Source organism: Dermochelys coriacea, chromosome 4 (genome assembly GCF_009764565.3).
Source record: "Dermochelys coriacea isolate rDerCor1 chromosome 4, rDerCor1.pri.v4, whole genome shotgun sequence".
Lineage (NCBI taxonomy): Eukaryota > Metazoa > Chordata > Testudines > Dermochelyidae > Dermochelys > Dermochelys coriacea.
Genome location: NC_050071.1, coordinates 136,112,035 through 136,131,111, shown reverse-complemented (window position 1 = coordinate 136,131,111; position 19,077 = coordinate 136,112,035). Strand labels below are relative to the sequence as shown.

Sequence of the window (19,077 nt, the reverse complement as noted above, 5' to 3'; positions counted from 1 at the left end):
TATGCATAACAACATGAGTTTCACAGTGGCCTGCCCAGACTCTCTGTCAGGGACGCTCAGCCCTTAAAGGCACAGCCCCTAATATCACAATGTTCTCAATGTAGATTTCTGTGGAACCCCACTGAACTCCCCCAAGTGCAATACATTGACAGATAGCAGAGGATCAATCACCGGGTGTAATGACAAATAGTAATCTATTTTCTAATGGTAATATCCACGCCAATCTAATTGTTTTAATGAATGCCATAATGTTATTTCATTTAAATTTATCTTAGGTATTTCCAAAACACCATTAACTTAGTATCTGTCTAAAAAGTCCTTTGTTAAGGGGACTTTTGTAAAGTGCAGATTATCAGATTGATAGTTTTGTTACTGAAACGCCATAAAATTGTGCATGCTTTTAAAGCATCCCTAGGAACAGCCTATAGCTACGATAATTAAATCCTTATCTTTAATGATCTGTGCATTATGTGAGGTTCTAAATTATTGGAACTATATAGAAATAGAAGAGGATGAATTCTAAAGGTGACTAGACTCAAGTTCATCCTGTTCTAGTCTATTTATTTTTTTTATACCATGTGTAGCGGGGTGGTTATCCGCTCCTGCCCTGTGGGGCTTAAAAGCCCTGGGAGACAGCTGGGGCTGAGGGCAAGAGAAGCTAGGCTGATTGGGTAAATGGCTGCACCTGGGCCATGCCCCTATCAGGCCGCAGCTGGGCCTATAAAGGGCTGCTAGGCTAACTCTTAGCCAGAGTCTCTCTCTGTATTCAAAGAGGGAAGGGCCTAGCTGCAGGGACCTAAGGGAATACCTAGATTGGAGCAGGGCTGAGGGGGAAAGGCCAGGGGAGCTCCAGCCTGGAAATCCCCAGGCTGTGAGGCCTAGATTAGGGCCTGTTACGTACAGGGGTTGCCAGGGGGCAGCCCATGGATAGACAGAGGCAGCAGGTCCAAACTCCCTCGCCTGTGATGAGTGGCTGATACACTGCAGTGTGCCCCAGGGAGTGGGGCTAATCGATGACCGGCAGTAGATAAGACTGAGGTGAGGTAGGGGTAGTGGGTGGGGGTTCCCAGGGGAGGGGAGACTCTCAGGGATTGTTGGAGGTTTACTGCCAAGGGGCAGCACCCCAGTGGGAGGAGGCACCGGGGCCTGGGAGAGACTGGGGCTGGCGGTAAGGTGGATCACCAGACAGCAGAAGGAGCTCCAAAGGCTGATGAGCTAATTTCCAAGGACAACCAGCAGGAGGCACCGCTGGGTGAGTCCGGCTCTATTACACCATGCTATGACTGTCGCAACTGACAGTTTTTAGAATTAGAAAATTAGTCAAGGAGACTAACTTCTTCTACATATAGTTTCTACTCTGTAAGTTCCTGGAACAGGCAGATTGTGTGTGTGTGTGTGTGTGTTTGTTTTGTTGTTGTTTTTTGCATAATGTGCTTATATGTTGATCTTAGAGGAGGCAAGGTCAAAAAAGAATGTTTTGAATTAGAATGGAAGCTTCTGTTCGAATGATAGCATTTTTTTAAAAAGACATCCATTTTTGATTTTTAATAAAACTTCCCATGATGGAAAATCCATCACATCCTGAGGTAAATTGTTTTAATGGTAGATGATCTAGTCTCCAATCCAGAATGAAACAGTAGTTCAGATAGTAGGCAAACACTCCCTTTATGTTCTGGTTGGTCTGTTTTAGTTAGAAGATGACCTGCTAGATGAACAGGTTTCAGAGTAGCAGCCGTGTTAGTCTGTATTCGCAAAAAGAAAAGGAGTACTTGTGGCACCTTAGACTAACAAATTTATTAGAGCATAAGCTGAGCTGTAGCTCACGAAAACTTATGCTCTAATAAATTTGTTAGTCTCTAAGGTGCCACAAGTACTCCTTTTCTTTTTGCTAGATGAACAATGACATTTGTGGCTACTGTTGCTATGTGTGTATCTAAGATCCAGTAGGGCCATCTGTTTTGACAATCCAAAGAAAAAGTCCTTGTGAAGTGTCACTGGGTGGCCATTGCCACACACCTCCTCGGAGCATGTGCTGTCATGCCCAGTCCCAGTCAGGCTGGTTCATTCTTTTCTAACAAAGGTTAATAAACCTAAAGAAGGCAGTCTTAAGTCAATACCTAGCCCACAGTCTTCAGGGCCACCCCTCCCAGGAGTCTCCGGGTCTCCAGCTCTCCAATTCCTGGCAACATCCTTGCCACCTCCAGCTCTGCTCCCTTCTTAGGGGCACAGCTGCAGGGTTGCTTCCTTGAGCCCCAATTCCCTTGCTCCAGGGACCCACCACAGGAGTTGCTCCATTCCAATGTGACCTCTGCTGACCAGGGCTCAGCCTGTCTCTGTCCTTCCTCCTTAGCTGCCTACTAGCAGCCCTTTATAGGCCCAAGTGTAGTCCAGTCCTCTTTAATTAGCTGTATGAGGCCTTCCTGCTCCAATCCAGGGGAGCTTGGCTCAGTCTATCAACAGAGACCAGCTACCCTGTGACATGAGGCAAAGAGGCTTGTATATAGAAATTGAATCCCCAAACTATCTTTTTTAGAAGTAAAATACTTGTACTCCAGTGGAATTAAAGTCTAATCTTTCACCAAAGTTGAATGATTATCGAAATGTAAAAGAGGAAGTTACAATTCTGTCTACAGCAGATCCTCTGTGCCACTTAGGACTAAACCAAGAATTGTCTCTTCCCTTGTGGGTTTCAGGACTTCCTGCTCCAAAAAGCAGTCATGCATGATGGCTAGAAATTTTATCTCTGCTGCCTGTTCTGAGGTGACATGTTCTCAATCAGTATGCTGAAAATTGAAATCCCCTATTATTATTTGGTTTTCTGTTTTTTAGGCTCTTTAATCTTCCTGAGCATATCACAATCATCATCCTACTGCTGTACTATTATTATTGAAGCATGGAATTTCTATCAGAGTCTGTGTTACAGTTTGATTCATTTAAGGCCTTTACTATATTTGACTTATGCTTTCTTTCACATATAGTGCCAATACCCCACCAGTGTGACCTATTGCATCATTCTTATGTATTTTGTACCCTGGTATTACTGTGTGCCATTGATTATTGTCTTTCCATCCAGTGTCTGTGATGCCTATTATATCAATATCCTTGTTTAATACCAGGCACTCAAAGTTCACCCATCTTACTATTTAGAATTTTGCATTAGTATACAAGCACTTATAAAATTTGTTACTATTGAGTTGTCTGTCTTCATGTGATATAACTGGTGGAATCTCCATCCTTAGAAGTTTTTAAGGCCCAGCTTGACAAAGCCCTGGCTGGGATGATTGAGTTGGGGTTGGTCCTGCTTTGAGCAGGGGGTTGGACTAGATGACCTCTTGAGGTCTCTTCCAACCCTAATTTTCTATGACTCTGATTGCATGACTAGGACTCTCTTTTTTTTGTTTGTTTGTTTGACTGTTTTCTTCAGTTCCTACCTGTACTTAACTTCCATCCTCTCCTCTGTACTAGAATATAGAGTGTATGCTTTAATAAATCCTCGCCTAACTGATGTGCCAGTCCAAACCATGTGCTCCTCTGCACCTGTTGGCTTTCTCCCAGCTCTTAGTTTTAAAAACTAGTCTACCACCTTTTTAATTTTACATACCAGCAATCTGATTCTGTTTTAATTTAGGTGGAGACCATTGTCTCTAAGCGCCTCCATCACAAACCTAACTATCTATATTTCTAATAATTGAAACCAGCATCACTTTTACCTCTCTGTTTCTAATAACAGGGATCCCCTCCCTCAAAGAGGTATCCTCAGTGCGAAAAGAAATCATGACTTAATCTGGAGGTAGGATCCCAACTATGCGATCATTTTGCTCCACTCCACCTTGATGTTCTCTTTTCCTGAGACTTTAATCTTCCTCAGTAGCACAGAGGCTGTCAGACTTGTGGGATTGGGACCTCTCTACTTTGTCCCAGAAAGTCTTTTGTATGTTTCTCTCTGTCTCCCTTATCTCTTCCAGTTCAGACGCTCTGGCTTCCAGAGCTCGTATGAGGTCTCTGAGGGCCACGAGCTGCTTGCATCGAATGCGCACATATGCCATTTGCCCAAAAGGCAGGTAATTATGCATGGAGCATCCAGTGCCATAAACTTGATAGCCTCCCACTCTGGTGCTGGACTTTTGCCTGTGTTATTTTAGCCCTTCCTGGATTATTTTTGTTTGTTTTTTTGGTTTTTTGGTTTTGAGGGGGAGTTTGACCTAAGTTTAGAGACTGTTTATTAGTTGTATCTGGCTCTCATGCTCCCTCACAAAACTCCCCTGTTTGCTGATCCTGTTCACTAGCTCCTCGGGTCGCTTAGGAGCTGACTTTTCAAACCCTGCTTCTCCCTGACATAGCAACACTGCCTTGTCATGCTAATTTAAATATAAGACATAATATTGAATTTGTAGTTTGGAACCGGTCACTTTCTACTATAGTAGAAATCCCTACTATAGATCCAGTTAAACTTAATTTGAATATTAAATGTTCTGTTGCAATAATTTTAATTACTGTATGTTTAATAGAAGGTTAAAAAATATTTTTAGTAGTGTGTTTTCAATTGTATTAAGCAAGCTGAGATCTCTATATAACAAACCCTGGACCTTGATCAACACTGTTTAATGTTGCACAGTGACTGGATTATGTTAACCTTTGACTAGTATATTCCATCTAAATTAATATAACAATTCACAACTTAATAACTGGAACATTCTTTTAAACCTAGATATGTCATTGCTGACGGTCTTTGGAATAAAGCATTATGAAGATTCATAAGTAGTAGTAACTCATTCAAGTATCCTCTCACTTTCCTGCTCTTGGACAAATGGGTTTTGCAAGTTTAAAATCTTTCCTCATACAAAGCCAAAACTTGCATTAAAATGTCCTTGGAAATCCTGCACTTTCCTGTACAGGGGAAAATCCCACTTCCCATCCCACAACTAGCTTTGGAGGAACCTGAAGGCAGTGGAGCCAATGTTGTTCTGTTGCACACGTGTTGCCAGGACAGTCTCAAAGAGGTATAAGTGCGTGGAGCACCCTGGGCTGCCGAAGCCAAAGAAGAGGTTGATTTGTATATCCTCAAAAGTACTTGGCACTCCTCAACTGCAAAGTTAGCCACTCTAGTACCAAAGGTAGAGCACCCTCTTTGGCTTGCTGTGCCATGGTACCTCATCCTAGTGGCTCGACCAGGCTAGAGCCAGTGACTCTAGTTCCTGTGTTGGGACCATCGAGCCCAGCTACTTCCTTGGTGCACATGCTGAAGCTGTTGCCTCAGGCTCACAGTGGAGCAAAGGCCCATTTCGGAAGCCTCAGAAGCATACACAGCTGGGCAGGATCTGCTGAGCCACTCTGTACTGCTCTTGGTGATTATTCATGTTGATAGTAACTTGTCAGGCCTGTCACATGTGGTGCCCGGGTTTTTTTTTTTCTTTCTTTTTTTCTCTTCAATGTTGGGATCTGCAACAGTGCCTGTGGCTTCAGGTCTGGCAGCACTTCCAGCAATCTCAGTGCCAGCTCTGAGTTCAATGGTAACCACTCTGCCACAAGGCACAGTAGTGATATCTAGGAAGCCCACGGTGTTGGCTCCGGAACTGCAAGCCCATGTAGATCATGGTCCCAATGTCTTGTTGTGCCATCTGGTACTGCTCCATCCTGGCTTTTGGAGTACCATATTCCTCAGAGTCTGAAAGGGGTTCCTAAGTCTCCTACTCCAAAGTTAATACCAGGAAACCACTACACTGAAGGATGAAGTTTCTCCAAGAGGTAACGATCTACTGCTCAATGTCGGTACTGAGCTTCTGCGGTGTGAACAGTGGCACCGCCTGTTGCCTGCTTGAGACAGACCTCCAGCATCAACTGTGCAAGACCAGCCTCAGGAGGGTTCTAACCTGCCTCCTCTGAACACCTAGTCCTCTTAACCACATAAGGCCTTTGTGTCAGAGTCTTTTCTGGTACCAGATGATTTTGAATCTTCTCAGGATCTCTTAAAAAGGATGGCTATATCTGTGGGAATACAGATGGAGCTTGTGGAGGAAAATCCCCACAATCTCATGGACATATTATACCTTGCTATATCAGGGAAGGTTGCTCTCCCTAGAAAGAGGCAATTATGCCACCTATAAAAGCCTTAGGGCAAATCCGTCATCCCTAATACTGGTAGCACTGTGCAGGGAACACAAATACCAAATTCCTTCACAAGAGTACAAACAATTTTTATCAGTACACCCCACTAGGTGCCCTGGGGGCAGGGGCAGTGGCTGTAAACGAATAACACAGCCAAATTAGAGCGAAAGCTACTCCCAAAGACAAAGATGCCTCCCACCCCCAATGATATTTTTGGCAGAGAGATATATTCAGCTGCAGGGTTACCACTGTGCATAGTGAATCATTAAGCCCTTTTGCCCGGTTATGATTATTCCACTTGGGATGAGTTGGTCAAATTCCTCTACAAGCTGCCAGAAGACTACATATGAAAAACCATTCCCTTCATCTCCTTCCATACTTACCTCCATCGACCATTGCCCTAATCCTTTTCTCCAAGTGCTGTCTTAAAACATTCTTTTCCCCACAATGCCTATAAATAAGGCTACTTTTTAATCATGAGTATTTTTAGTAAAAGCCATGGATAGGTCACTGACAGTAAATTAAAATTCACAGCCCATGACCTGTCCATGTATCAAGGCTGATTCCCCACTCTGGCACTTTGAGTGCAGAAGGTGGGGACCTGCAAGGATTTTAAGAATTAATACTTGTTACTCCAGGCTTGTATTAAATCCCTAAGGTTACAGCTTTTCTCTGACCTTGGCATGGTAAATGCTGCCACCACCCAAGTGAAAAACTTCCTCTTGCAGATCCTGGGAAAATTCACTTGGAAAGTTTTTTCCCTGAGGCTGCTTGGCTTTTCCACCCCTCCCTTGGGAAAGCAGAGAAAGGAAAACAAACAGAAGGGAAACCCAGCAGTTGCCACCAGCTAATTGAAAAACATATGCACAGACCTTTTAAGACACAAAACCAATCAGGTTTTTTAAAAAGGTAAATTTTATTTAAAAAAGAAGAAAGGGAACTCATCTAGAAAATCAGACTCTTGCTAGATGTTACAGAGCAACTGAAAAAGGTTAAACACCTAGAATGGCTCCCTGGGGTCCTGCTTAACATTACAAAAGAAAACAAAAATACCCAAGCTTAGCACAGAGGAAATCCACAAGCCAAAAAAAGAAATAAACCTGATCGTGTCTGTCTAAACATCCCCAGTCCCAGTGAATCCTTCTAGGTATGGAAGATTTTTCATACCTGGTTCAAACTTTACAGAGCATTCCTGCTGCCCCTGTCTCTTCCGCCAAGCCAAGCGAGAGAAACCCAGAGACAAAGGGAAAGCTTTTTTCCCATTTTAAAAAGTTCTAGCCTTCCCATTGGCTCTTTTGGTCAGGTGCCTACTCCTTTTTCTTTACCTGGGGGACTCTTTAACCCTTTACAGGTAAAGCAAGCAGTCACCAAGAGGGACTTTATGGCTGGCTGGGTGCCCATAAAAGGGAGCTATCCTCACCCTTTCACTTATCACACCATGAGTTTTACTATTTACTCCTGATGAGAGCCTGGGGGGGCACTGTGGGTCTGGTGGGGTGGCCCAGGGGACACTGCTGGTACTCAGCGGTGTCACAGCCCAGGGGGTGCCGCAGGTGGTTGGGGAGCATGGGCGCCGCAGATGCTAGGGGGGGCACAGTGGGTGCTCAGAGAGGGTGGTGGGGCTCAGGCAGGTTCTCTACCTGGCTCCTGGGAAGCAGCAACCTCCAGCTCCTAGCTCCATATACTGCTTCTGCTCCACCCCAAGCCCCAGTTCTGCAGCTCCCATTGGCTGGGAACCATGGCCAATGGGAGCTGTGGGGACGGTGCCTACAGGCAAAGACAGCATGTGGAACTAGGAGCTGAGGGAGGGGAGTTCCTGTCACCCTTCCAGGGAGCGCCCCCCCCAGGTAAGCACCGCCCTGTACTTCACTCTCCAAGCCCCCCCCACACCCATAATCCTGCTGTTGGAGGGTGCGGGGGGCAAGACTGCCCCAGCAGCAGCCACTGCGACTGGCCCAAGCGCTGCCCGAGCTGCTCAGGTGCCTCCTCAGCCAGCCGCACGGGCCGCTGCAGAAGTCACGGAGGTCACGAAAAGTCACAGTATCCGTGACCTCCATGACAAACACAGAGCCTTACCTATGAACTCTCATCCTTCATTCTAAAAGATTTAGTCTTTGTAGAGAGACAAGGCGGGTGAGGTAACATAATTTGTTGGACAAACGTCTGTTGGTGAAAGACAATCTTTTGAACTCCACAGAACTCTTCTTCAGATCTGGTTTCAGTAGTCTGTTAAGCACCTAGAACACTTTTGGCACAATAATAATAGGGGATGTTATTACATTATCCAGACACTAAACAAAATTAAAAAAAATGATTAGTGGATAACATTGAAGCTTAACTAATAATAAATACTATAAATCCTGTAAGCAGGGGACTTTATGTCCTCCATGTTTTAAGTCTCTAACAAGTAGCTTAAAGAGAGAGTTCCGTCAAGTCCATTGGGAGAAGTGTCTTAAGTGAAACAAGTGTAGATTGGGATGGGGGGAGGGAGTGGGGAGGACTGGAGAAGTGGGTTCATTATAGGGCTGAATATACAGGTAATTGTAATGGCATGAGAACTTTATCAACAGGATTGATAGCTGTGGGGAGAAGATGAGATCAGGATCTCTGTCCATATGAAAGAGGCATGGGGACCAGGAGCAAATGAGTGGTAGAAACTTGGGAGATAGTTGGAGAGGAAGCTGGTCAAGAAATAATGTAGACATGGGAGGGAAAGTTGGGAGCAGAGAGAGAGTGGATTGGTGAGTCTGCATAGAAGGTGGTGATTTACATGACAGTAGGATAGGAGCCCTTCATAGGGGAAAGATAGCTACAATGGGAGTAGATTAGAAAGTCTGTTTATGGAAGGAAATTTTGCATATTTCGGTTGGAGTCAACCTAATGAATCTCTGACTCTGGTCGTCTGCATAAAAGGAGGTGAGTTTTTTGTGTTTCCTACAGCTCTCCAATAGCAGCTTCTCTAACCTTATGGTGAATATCTCTGCGGGTGACTATTCAACAGTTTGTTTTGGTATCATATTCCTCTAATTCTGCAGCAGGGGCCTGCAATAGAAACAGAAGAGATTTATACAATGGGAAAAAAACAGTAAGGAGTATAGTCTGTGTAGAGAAGGTTGCTGCGTAGTCTGCCAAATACATAGCTACTTCCTGTGTAGCTTGTTGTATTTGACCTGATCATCCCAGGTTATTTTGAGATTCTAAAACACTTTGCACAGAACCCCTCTCTTCAGCAACCTACTACTCCAAAACCAAAAACTAAGTTCCTTTCTGGCTAGCAACAGTTAATTCGTTCAGGGAATTGTTTGTTTTCTGAGTGGTATAAATGTAAAACCTTTTGTGTAATCAAAATTTTATTGTATTGTAGGTGAAACAATGAGAATTGCCTCTTCAGAGTTTGCTGATGATCCATGTTCCTCCGTGAAACGAGGCACCATGGTGCGGGCTGCTCGGGCCTTGTTGTCGGCTGTTACTCGCTTACTCATCCTGGCTGATATGGCTGATGTCATGAGGCTTTTGTCCCACCTGAAAATTGTATGACTCTTTAAAATTTTCTACACTGTTTTCTTCATTTAAGATGTGTTGAAATTATAAACAAAAGTCCAAGTTTTCTGTTGTCTTTGTAGTTGCTGTTCTTGTGGAAGCACTAAAGTGGAACTAGAATATAATGCATTTCTACTTTTTAGACCTTCATATGTTCAATCTAAATTAATTAATGTGTTTGAGTTAAAATCAGCATCACTAGGTACTTCTGATAGATTGTACTTCTGTTGTGTACCATGCTGGATTAAAAGCCACATTTAAATGGCAGTGAAGCTCATGCCAGTGGTTTAATAATCCACAGTAGTTGTAGAGTATTGCTATCTTGTGGCAGAATTTAAGTACTACAGTTTTGTTGTGCCGTGTAAGTTAGGTGCTTCTATATTACTACTGATTGTATCACAAGGGAGGAACATTAATTGGGATTAGAAGCAGGGTAAGTGTCAAGTTAGTATTCAAAAATGAAGAAAAAAATAGCAGAGAAGACGTAGATTTGCAAAAGACTTGCTGTAGATTTGTACTCTGCTTTTGATGCTGTCTATCTACCTGTCTGTAAAGGCATACAGTGTTTTGTAATTGTCACTACCCAGCTTAATTGATTCTTCTCTTGGTCTTTATCACATGGCCAGTTTTTCTAATCTGGAGGAGGGAGAAGAAAAAGGGAAAAAAAAATGAGGGGGGGAACCAACCACTGCCCTAGGTGTAAAAATGCATAAACATCACGTTTAAAACCTTGTTTATTTTATTGATAAATGGCCCAAAAGGTACTCCCTCACCCCTATTTTGGTAAATTGTAGATATTCTCTTTCAGAGAGATGAGAACCTTTAGTCTGGAATGAGACTGTAGAAACAAATTTTAATCCTTTGAAAACAGTGTCTACAATGAAAAATGGCAAACGCTTTTCTGTACAAATGCTAGAAAGCACTGCCGTAATGAATGCAGTGCTATCGTAGTAAAATGTCAGCACATTGTCCCGTGATTACATGCTGTGTAAGCAGTGTGACTCTTGAATATGCCTTCATTTTTTCAACTTAATAATGAACAACATTCTAATTCAAATAATGCTTTGTCAGTGGAGACTTTCTAACTCTTAATTTTAGCAGTAAGAGATTTCCTATTTGTACACTACAGTTCAAATTCTTATTCAGACCATTTCAAAGGTGAAGTGATCATTTTTTCCTGTATCTGAGCAGAAGCCAGAATTGTTTGGCTTTCTGTGTTGATAAATTCCTTTGTTGGAAGTAGTATGATGCACTGCTTAGAGTAGCATTCTCCAAATGATCTTTTGTAAGTGGGTTCTGTTGATTAATTTTCTCATATCATTTTTGTCTCTGTGGGTTCTCAAGGCAGCATACATCAACATAGTCTGTAGCTTTTGCAAATCATCCAAGAAATTATTTCAAAGAACCTTCACCCTTATTTTTATATATTTTTGTCTGTGTTTTTGTTAACTGTGTTTAAGCACTTGAAAGTTTAACTTTGCATTTGATCATTTTGCATTATTTACAGCTTTAAAAGAACACCAGTTATTTTTACTTTCCAAGAGAGCAGGGCAATGCAAATATTTGCATTTTATTATTATTTTGTATTATTTGAGAGACCAAAGTAGCTTTAAAAGGCCAAAGATTGATGGTAGTAGTTGTCACACATGGAACAGCATTAATATTAACTTGCAACTAATGTACAAAGACAGATTTACAGTATATAATTTTCACTTCAGGTACTCTGAAAATTAATAAATTAAAATCACTTTGCATTGTCAGAGTTATAAGAGGTGGTTTATCCAAGAGCCACCCTAAAATGTACTATAATCAGTTCTAATTTTAATCACGTCAAGGCAGTGAGTTGCACTTCAGTCTTTATGGAGAGAAGTGCATTTTAATCAATTTGTGAATGAACGTAGGTGCTCTTCAGAAAGATTATTAATCACTTTATCAGATATCATTTACTGTTAGCATTAATATTAAAAGTGTATGTAAATATCTATCTATATATTTATAATCACTGTTTAATCGTAACAATATATGCATATTCATTTAAACATTTATTTGAAGAACGAGTATATTCTCAAATATGACTTTGTGGAAAAATTATCAGTTTAGGAATCCATATTCAAAGACTTTCAATAGCTTCCATATACAATTTTCTCATTTTAAAATTTCATTTCTACCCCTACAATCTCAACCCGAGACTTGAAAGGTCATACTGCATTATTTGTTATTTGCATGTCATTGCCAATCCTACATATTTTTCATTCTGAAGTTGCTTAGTTCTGCTGATAATATATGAGCATAAGTAAAATCTAGCTATCTTTCCTGAGATATATTGACTCTTAAATGGTAGTTGGAGTAAAAAAAGTAGCACAATCTTATTAGGAACTACAATGACCCCATAAAGTTAATTGGAATTGGCCTTATCTTTTTTATTTTATAAATCCATTTGTTTTCTCCACTTTACTTCATTGGGCCATTGTAGGTCTTACTGAACGTGGAAACTGGAATTGTTTGCAATGTCAGATGGAACTGCGCCTCCCAGACATTTCTGGGAAAGAGAAACAAATTTCTTTCTCATAAGTAAATTGGATACCACACTGGGTTTAAAATGAAGTCCTTCACATTATTGTCTTGTACATCCCATTACTTCCCCTTCCCACTCACCCACTTAAATTGTGCCGTGATTTTATCAGGCTTTAAAGACGTTGGTTTTAGCTTGAGCAGTTTCAGTGGAATAAACACTGAGCTAAGGTCAAAAATAGGTGGGAAAAGGTAAGATGGTAATCGGAATGATCTTAATTTAAGATCCAATATCTTGTGACTCACTGTCTCTTGAAATAACTGATATATATTGTGAAAAAGTTCCTCCTCTGCCTTGGTGGGTCCTCTGCTTATTGGCAGATTTGCTCACCTCAGAGATTCATGGCAGCTCTCAGTTTGGCCACTTTCATGGCTCAAATCCGCCGGTCACTCGGCTGGGGAAAAGGAAGAACAACAATCCCCACAGTCTCTGCTGATCCACCAAGTGAATCAGGAAACAGACCAAAGACCTTCCCTTTTGGTGGAACACACAGTCCTGGTCAATACCTCCTGTGTCTGATCAGGAGTTGGGAGGTTTTGGGGGGAACCCAGGCCTACCCTCTACTCTGGGTTCCAGCCCAGGGCCCTGTGGATTGCAGCTGTCTAGAGTGTCTCCTGTAACAGCTGCATGGCAGCTACATCTCCCTGGGCTACTTCCCCATGGCCTCCTCCCACCACCTTCTTTATCCTCACCACCGGACCTTACTTCTGGTGTCTGATGATGTTTGTACTGCTCAGTCCTCCCACTCTCAGCTCCTAGTGCCTCTTGCTTCCAGCTCCTCGTGCACACACCTCACTGACTGAAGTGAGCTCCTTTTTAAGCCAAGTGCCCTGATTAGCTTTAATTGATTCTAGCAGCTTTCCAATTGGCTCTAGGTGTCCTAATTAGCCTGCCTGCCTTAATTGGTTCTAGCAAGTTCCTGAGTGTTCTGGAATAGTCCCTGTTATCTTACCTAGGGAAAAGGGACCTGCTTAATCTGGGATTAATGTATCTACCTTCAACCAATTCTCAGCTTTGCATCCCTACATTACTTTGTATCATTGATGTCCTTGATGTTTGGCAGATATTGAACAGTGATATAGTCACCTATCCCTTGGGCCATATAAATTAGGCTAATTAACAGATAGACCAAGGTGCTTTCAGCATTCCAGCATCCTGGGCCACTCGAGACAATGAGAAGATTTGTTGCATAAGAAAAATTTTTATAATAACTTTTCTGGCCATAACCATGTTTCAGTAAAATAAAATAAATAAAAATAGTTACTGAGCTATAACAAAGGTATAACTTACATAGCTCAAGGTATTGTAGAAATAATACATGCAGGCCCCTTTGTCCCCAAGGATCTTAAACAGCTTTACAAAGTAGGCACAGAGATCAAATGCATAGTTTCTTACAATTCCCAATAAGAATGGTGCAATAGGGACTTTGTTGGAAGGGAGAAATGTCTGATGAGGGGATGCAGAAATAACTCAAGTATTTGGAATTATAACAGTTTATCTATCAGCTGCTTGTAACCTAGTTGTTCTGATATTGGCCTAGTAATAATTGAATTGAATTTAATTGAATTGTAATGCTGCACTCCAACCCAAATCTATGCCTAGATCTTACTTGGCAAATGTCAGACACCATCCACATGCCCAAAAGAGGTTTGTACGGATCTGGGGAACTTCATGTGGAGAGAGGGCCAGCAAGTGGGGTGTGGGCTTAGGATGTTATATGCACATTTTCATGTTCCCCTGGCAAACAGTGGTGAATCTGCTCTCCCCTTTAATAGAATAGGATTACAGTATGCAAGGGGAGACCTTGGCAAATGCCAGGGAGACAGAGTGGGAAACAGAATGGCACAGGTTCTATGAGCCAGACCCTCTGCCCCCAATGTAATGAGCAATCTCCCACCCATCCAGATGGAATGATCCAAGGAAACATCACTTCCTAGGTAGGATTCCATCCTGTGGAGGCAAACTGGCTCTGTGTTACTTTACTGGAGCTATTATTCTTCCGAAAATAGAAATAAAACATTGTTAAATAAAATATTTAAGATTTCACCTGAAATGTAAAGATAATAAATATTAATGAATTACAATCAATTCACACCAATGGCTAATGACTTATTATGTGCTTTCTAAATGTACTTTTTTTTTTAATAAAGATTTTCAAAAATATGTGCTCAGACTTAGGCACCTAAATACGTTGCCTGATTTTAAATGTGAAGAATACCCAGCAGCTCCCATTGATTTAAATATTACTACTGCTTGGGATTAATTTTAAATATTTATCTGGTCTCTCATCAGCACCAACTCCCCCGCTGCATCCTCCTCCTCCCCACCCCCTGAGGCCAGCACACACACGGGGTGGGGGGTTGGGAGATGTAGGGCACCAAAATGGCTAGGGACGGCCCTGCTATCATAATAAAAAATGAAGGCAATGTAGTCGCAGCCATGTCAGTCCCAGGATATTGTAGAGACAAGGTGGGTGAGGTAATATCTTTTATTGGACCAACTTTGTTGGTGAGAGAGACAAGCTTTCGAGCCACACAGAGCTCTTCTTCAGGACTGGAAAATGAAGCCCCAGCATCACAGCAACATACAAAGTGGAACAGATTGTTTAGCATAAGTAAGTTAATAGCACATATTGTAAGTGACCATTTCCACAGACCAGGGCACGCCAACTCAAAGGGGCACCAGACCCTGCCAAAATAACAGATGCAAAACTTGCAGATATATCCCCACTGCTACAATAAGCAACACCCCCCCACCCCACAGCACACCTTTCAAGATGCATCTATCCTATACATGCCTATTGCAATATGTGCTATACCTCATCTAGTGCAATAAATGCCACAGTAACAAAAATGTGGGTGAAACCAAACAATCATTGTGCTCTGAAATTAACTCACAAAAGGAAAATGATTAAGGATAAAAAATATCATATCCCCTGTGGAAGAAGACTTTTCATAAAACAATCACTCTATATCTGACCTTTCAGTCTTCATCCTCAAAGGAAATCTCCACAACACTTTCAAAAGACAAGCCTGGGAGCTTAAATTCATTACTCTGCTAGACACCAAAAATCCTGGACTGAACAGACAAACTGGATTTATGGTTTATTACAACAATCTGTAATCCAGTAACCCCATCTTTTTCTCCTATGACTGCACAGGTTATAATGGGCCACTCTACCTTGAATGGTCCCTTACAATAAGTGCTAACTACTTATGCCATACAATCTGTTCCACTTGGCATTTTGTTGTGGCTCTGGGAGTTCCTTTCCCAGACCTGAAGAAGGACTCTGTGGGTATATCTACACATCAAAGAAAAATCCATGGCTGGCTCATACCAGCTGAGTCAGGCTTGAGGGTCTCAGGCTGCAAGGCTGTTTTCATTGCTGTATAGACTTTCAGACTTGCGCTGAACTCGCACTCTGGGACTCTGACCCAAGCCCAGAAGTCTACACCACAATGAAATAGCCCCGCAGCCGAGCCCTGCAAGCCCGAGTTGGTTAGCATAGGCCAGCTGCGGGTCTTTCTTTGCTGTGTCGACATACTTGTGTGGCTCGAAAACTTGAGGGTTAGTATTTCAAATGGTGGTAGATAAATAGTAGGAACAAATTAGACCATACAATATAGTTTTCATACTAATTTTGTGAGTTGTCATGGCAGTTAGGATTTGAACATCGTTGTTCAGTTTATGGGTAAGAAATGAGATGATGCAGGCCCAGATTGATTTGACCACAAAAGCAAAGTGCAGCTTGTAACTGTTAGATGTAGCATAACACCTCCAGAAAACAGCTATACATTTAAATTTCCAGCCAGAATATTTCTCTGCAGAACTTGGTGAGCCTGATTCTCCATGGCCTTGCACCTTGTGCTGCCATTTATCTTTTGTAAAGTGGGTGCAAAACGAGACAGAATGAATATTATCCACTCGGACTGGTGCTAACCTTTCACATTTACTTTGCAAGGTAGAAATAACACAAGATACAAGTTAGCAGTTAAGCAAACGCTGTATATTTTAAACCCTGCCTAAATTAATTAGATGCCTGCTCTTGTTATTGACGTTGATGAGGTGCCAGAGACTTTACAGAGAGCAAGATGGAGCTCTAAATCCTTTCTTAGGAACAAGTTCCTGTTGTAATTAAATAACCTTTCCTCTGAAAAAGGAAGGTTCATGTGTCTGCTGTTAACAGCATGTCCAGATTGACAACACCTATTGTTCCAGTTAAATATTTCATTAATTCAACTTGATACAGATCAGGATAGATCTACATTCACTGTTTAAACCCTTCTGCTGGGAATTTCACTCATCTCTCAAATGACAGAACAAGTTCACAAAATTCTACTGCCCCACTTGCTCCCAGAGCAGGTAATTTTATTTCCTGGATGAATAAAGTATTTTAAATCTTTTCATTATAATCGTAATGGTAAGCAGCTTTTATGCTGGAGCTGGTAAGTTTGTGATAGCTGTACTAGGTGGGCACTTGGTAATACATCTAGGAGTTTCATATCTTCACCTCTTTTGCCGAACGAATTTGAATCACTATGGAGAGTGTGTTTTCTCTGTTAAGTTCTGCTCTTTATGTAAAAGTAAATGTAACACTTTTGATAACAGTAGAAAAAATAGAAAACTAAGCCCCAAACTACTTCTTATGCCACAATAACTATTCCATGTTGGGCCTCCTTCTGTCTTAACTACATTTTAAAAGATGCTATATTAGCTATGTAATATAGGGTAATCTATAAATTTAGTTTCAACGGTAAGTTTAATTTTCTTTGTTTTTGATTTGTTCCCATAAGCTGTAATCAGTCTTAGGCCACGTCTAGACTAGAGACCTTACAGTGGCGCAGCTGTACCGATGCAGATGCGCTGCTGTAAGATCTCCCGTGTGTCCGCTCTGTGCCAACATAATTAAACGAGTGGTGGTAGCTATGCCAGTGGGAGTCTATGTCTACCAGTGACATAGCACTGTCCACACTGACGCTTCTGTCAGCGTAACTTATGTCTCTCACAAGGGTGTTTTTCACACCCCTGAGTGACGTAAATTGTACTAACAAAAGTCCTAGAGGAGACATACTCTTAGTTTTCACAGAAAGCCTATACTGCACATATACCATTAGGAAATTGTTCTCTCTGTTTACAGTTGGAGGGTCAGACACTTAATAACTTCTGTTGACTAGGCTTATTTCACATGTCACGGGATTCTTACATCCCTCTATTCCATCCCACAAGTTCCTTGTGTGCCACCGTCCTATCCCTCTCTATTTCAGGGACTCCCTGCAACTCCCCCCAATTTCCCTTGCCAGGGGTTCTGTGTGCCCCTTTCCTCCATATCAGAGTCTCTCAATCTGTCCTGCACCAGGTGTTGCGTATGCCCTCCCACGCTGTCCTCCTCCCACCAATCCAGGGTCCTTCATTCCCACCCTTTCCTCTGTGCTGGGGGCTCCATGTGTGCCTCCATTTCCCACTTCCCCCAGGCCAGGCTCCTCCAATCTCTGCTTTGCCAGACTTCCCCCTCCCCTTACCCGAGTCCCCCATGTCAGGAGATGGGTGCTATCCCCCAGGTCTCCCTTGCCTTGCCCCCACAGTAGTTATTAGTTTTCATTCAGTCTGGGAGATAAGTCATTCAGGGTGTCAGCTTATTAAACTCCATGGGGAGGATAGGCAGAGCTTGAATATGGGTATTGTTTTCTTGGGTGGCATTAATGGTACCATCATCCAGTTATTTGCTCTATAGACAGTTGCAGAGCTGATTGCAGCTGTGGCTCTGCTAATCAGATGATACAGGCTTCTTGTGCCCCCCACTTTTCTCCTTTTGGTTTTCCACTTTCCCCCCAAATCAATAAAGTTCAGACTATTGATGCCTAGAATATCCTCTAAAATTTTGTAGTGGATTGGGTATGGTATTCATAAGTTATTGCATTACAGACAGACAGACATGCAGACAGATAACGGAGAAATTGCATACAGTTGAATATAGGTCCTCGGCAAGCTTGGCCAATAAAAAAAATGACACAGATATTAAACATGTTTAATCTAGGAAGTATATCTGAATAAGATAGTGTCTAAACTAATGCCCATTATATGAAGTATACATTATCGTGTCATGCAAAGAAGGAAAAGTAATACAGAACAACATTAAGAGAAAGTTTTTGTATTAGCTTTATTCAACTGACCTCAGTTTGGTTTACTTACTTCAGAGTTACTGTACATTGGTGTAACTGAGAGTCAAATTTGCCTATGAGAAACTGGGGCATAAAATGGTTAGCGACTTGGTCAAGGTGGGAAAAGTAACAGAGCCAGATTAAAACTCTAATAAATTTCATATATTAAATTCTAGGTAGAAGAAGCACTGGAAGCTGTGAAGAACGCAACAAATGAGCAAGACCTAGCAAATCGTTTTAAAGAATTTGGGAAAGAGATGGTGAAACTTAACTATGTGGCTGCTAGAAGACAACAGGTGGGTACATTGTAAATCAGTGGGTATGAAAATTCAGTCATATAAAATAACCTGGTTTTTTATCATGTTCAAAGAAATGTTGTTTCTGCTTTGCATCATCAGTTCTGTCAATAATTAGTATATCATTACCTATATCTTAAGCCTATTAATTTTCCAATGCACAGTTGCCTTTTTTTAGAAGTGATTTTTTTTTAAAAAAGGAAAATCTTAAAAAACCAATGCTTCAGTTAAGAATGGCTTAAAGAGCAAGAGAGCAAATGACCAAGGAAATTACGTTATCTAGTGGGCACTTCAGTCCAGTCCAGGTCAGTAGAGACTGGAGGCCACTATCTGATCATTGTGTGGTGGTCTACATGAAGTGTTATTTATAAAGAAAATATTTTCTTTACAAAAAAGGTTTTGACAG

The 19,077-nt window shown here is 41.8% G+C and overlaps 1 protein-coding gene across 5 annotated transcripts in view; it reads left to right on the top strand.

The window, feature by feature from the left end:
- CTNNA2 (catenin alpha 2) overlaps positions 1-19,077 on the top strand; it is a 782,132-nt gene that overhangs the window by 188,372 nt on the left and 574,683 nt on the right. For all 5 annotated transcript variants that reach the window (XM_043512733.1, XM_043512734.1, XM_038399462.2 and 2 more), the window contains 2 exons: positions 9,470-9,636; positions 18,552-18,671. In XM_043512733.1, the coding sequence (XP_043368668.1) occupies positions 9,470-9,636; positions 18,552-18,671 (287 nt within the window). The remainder of the gene's footprint in view (positions 1-9,469; positions 9,637-18,551; positions 18,672-19,077) is intronic.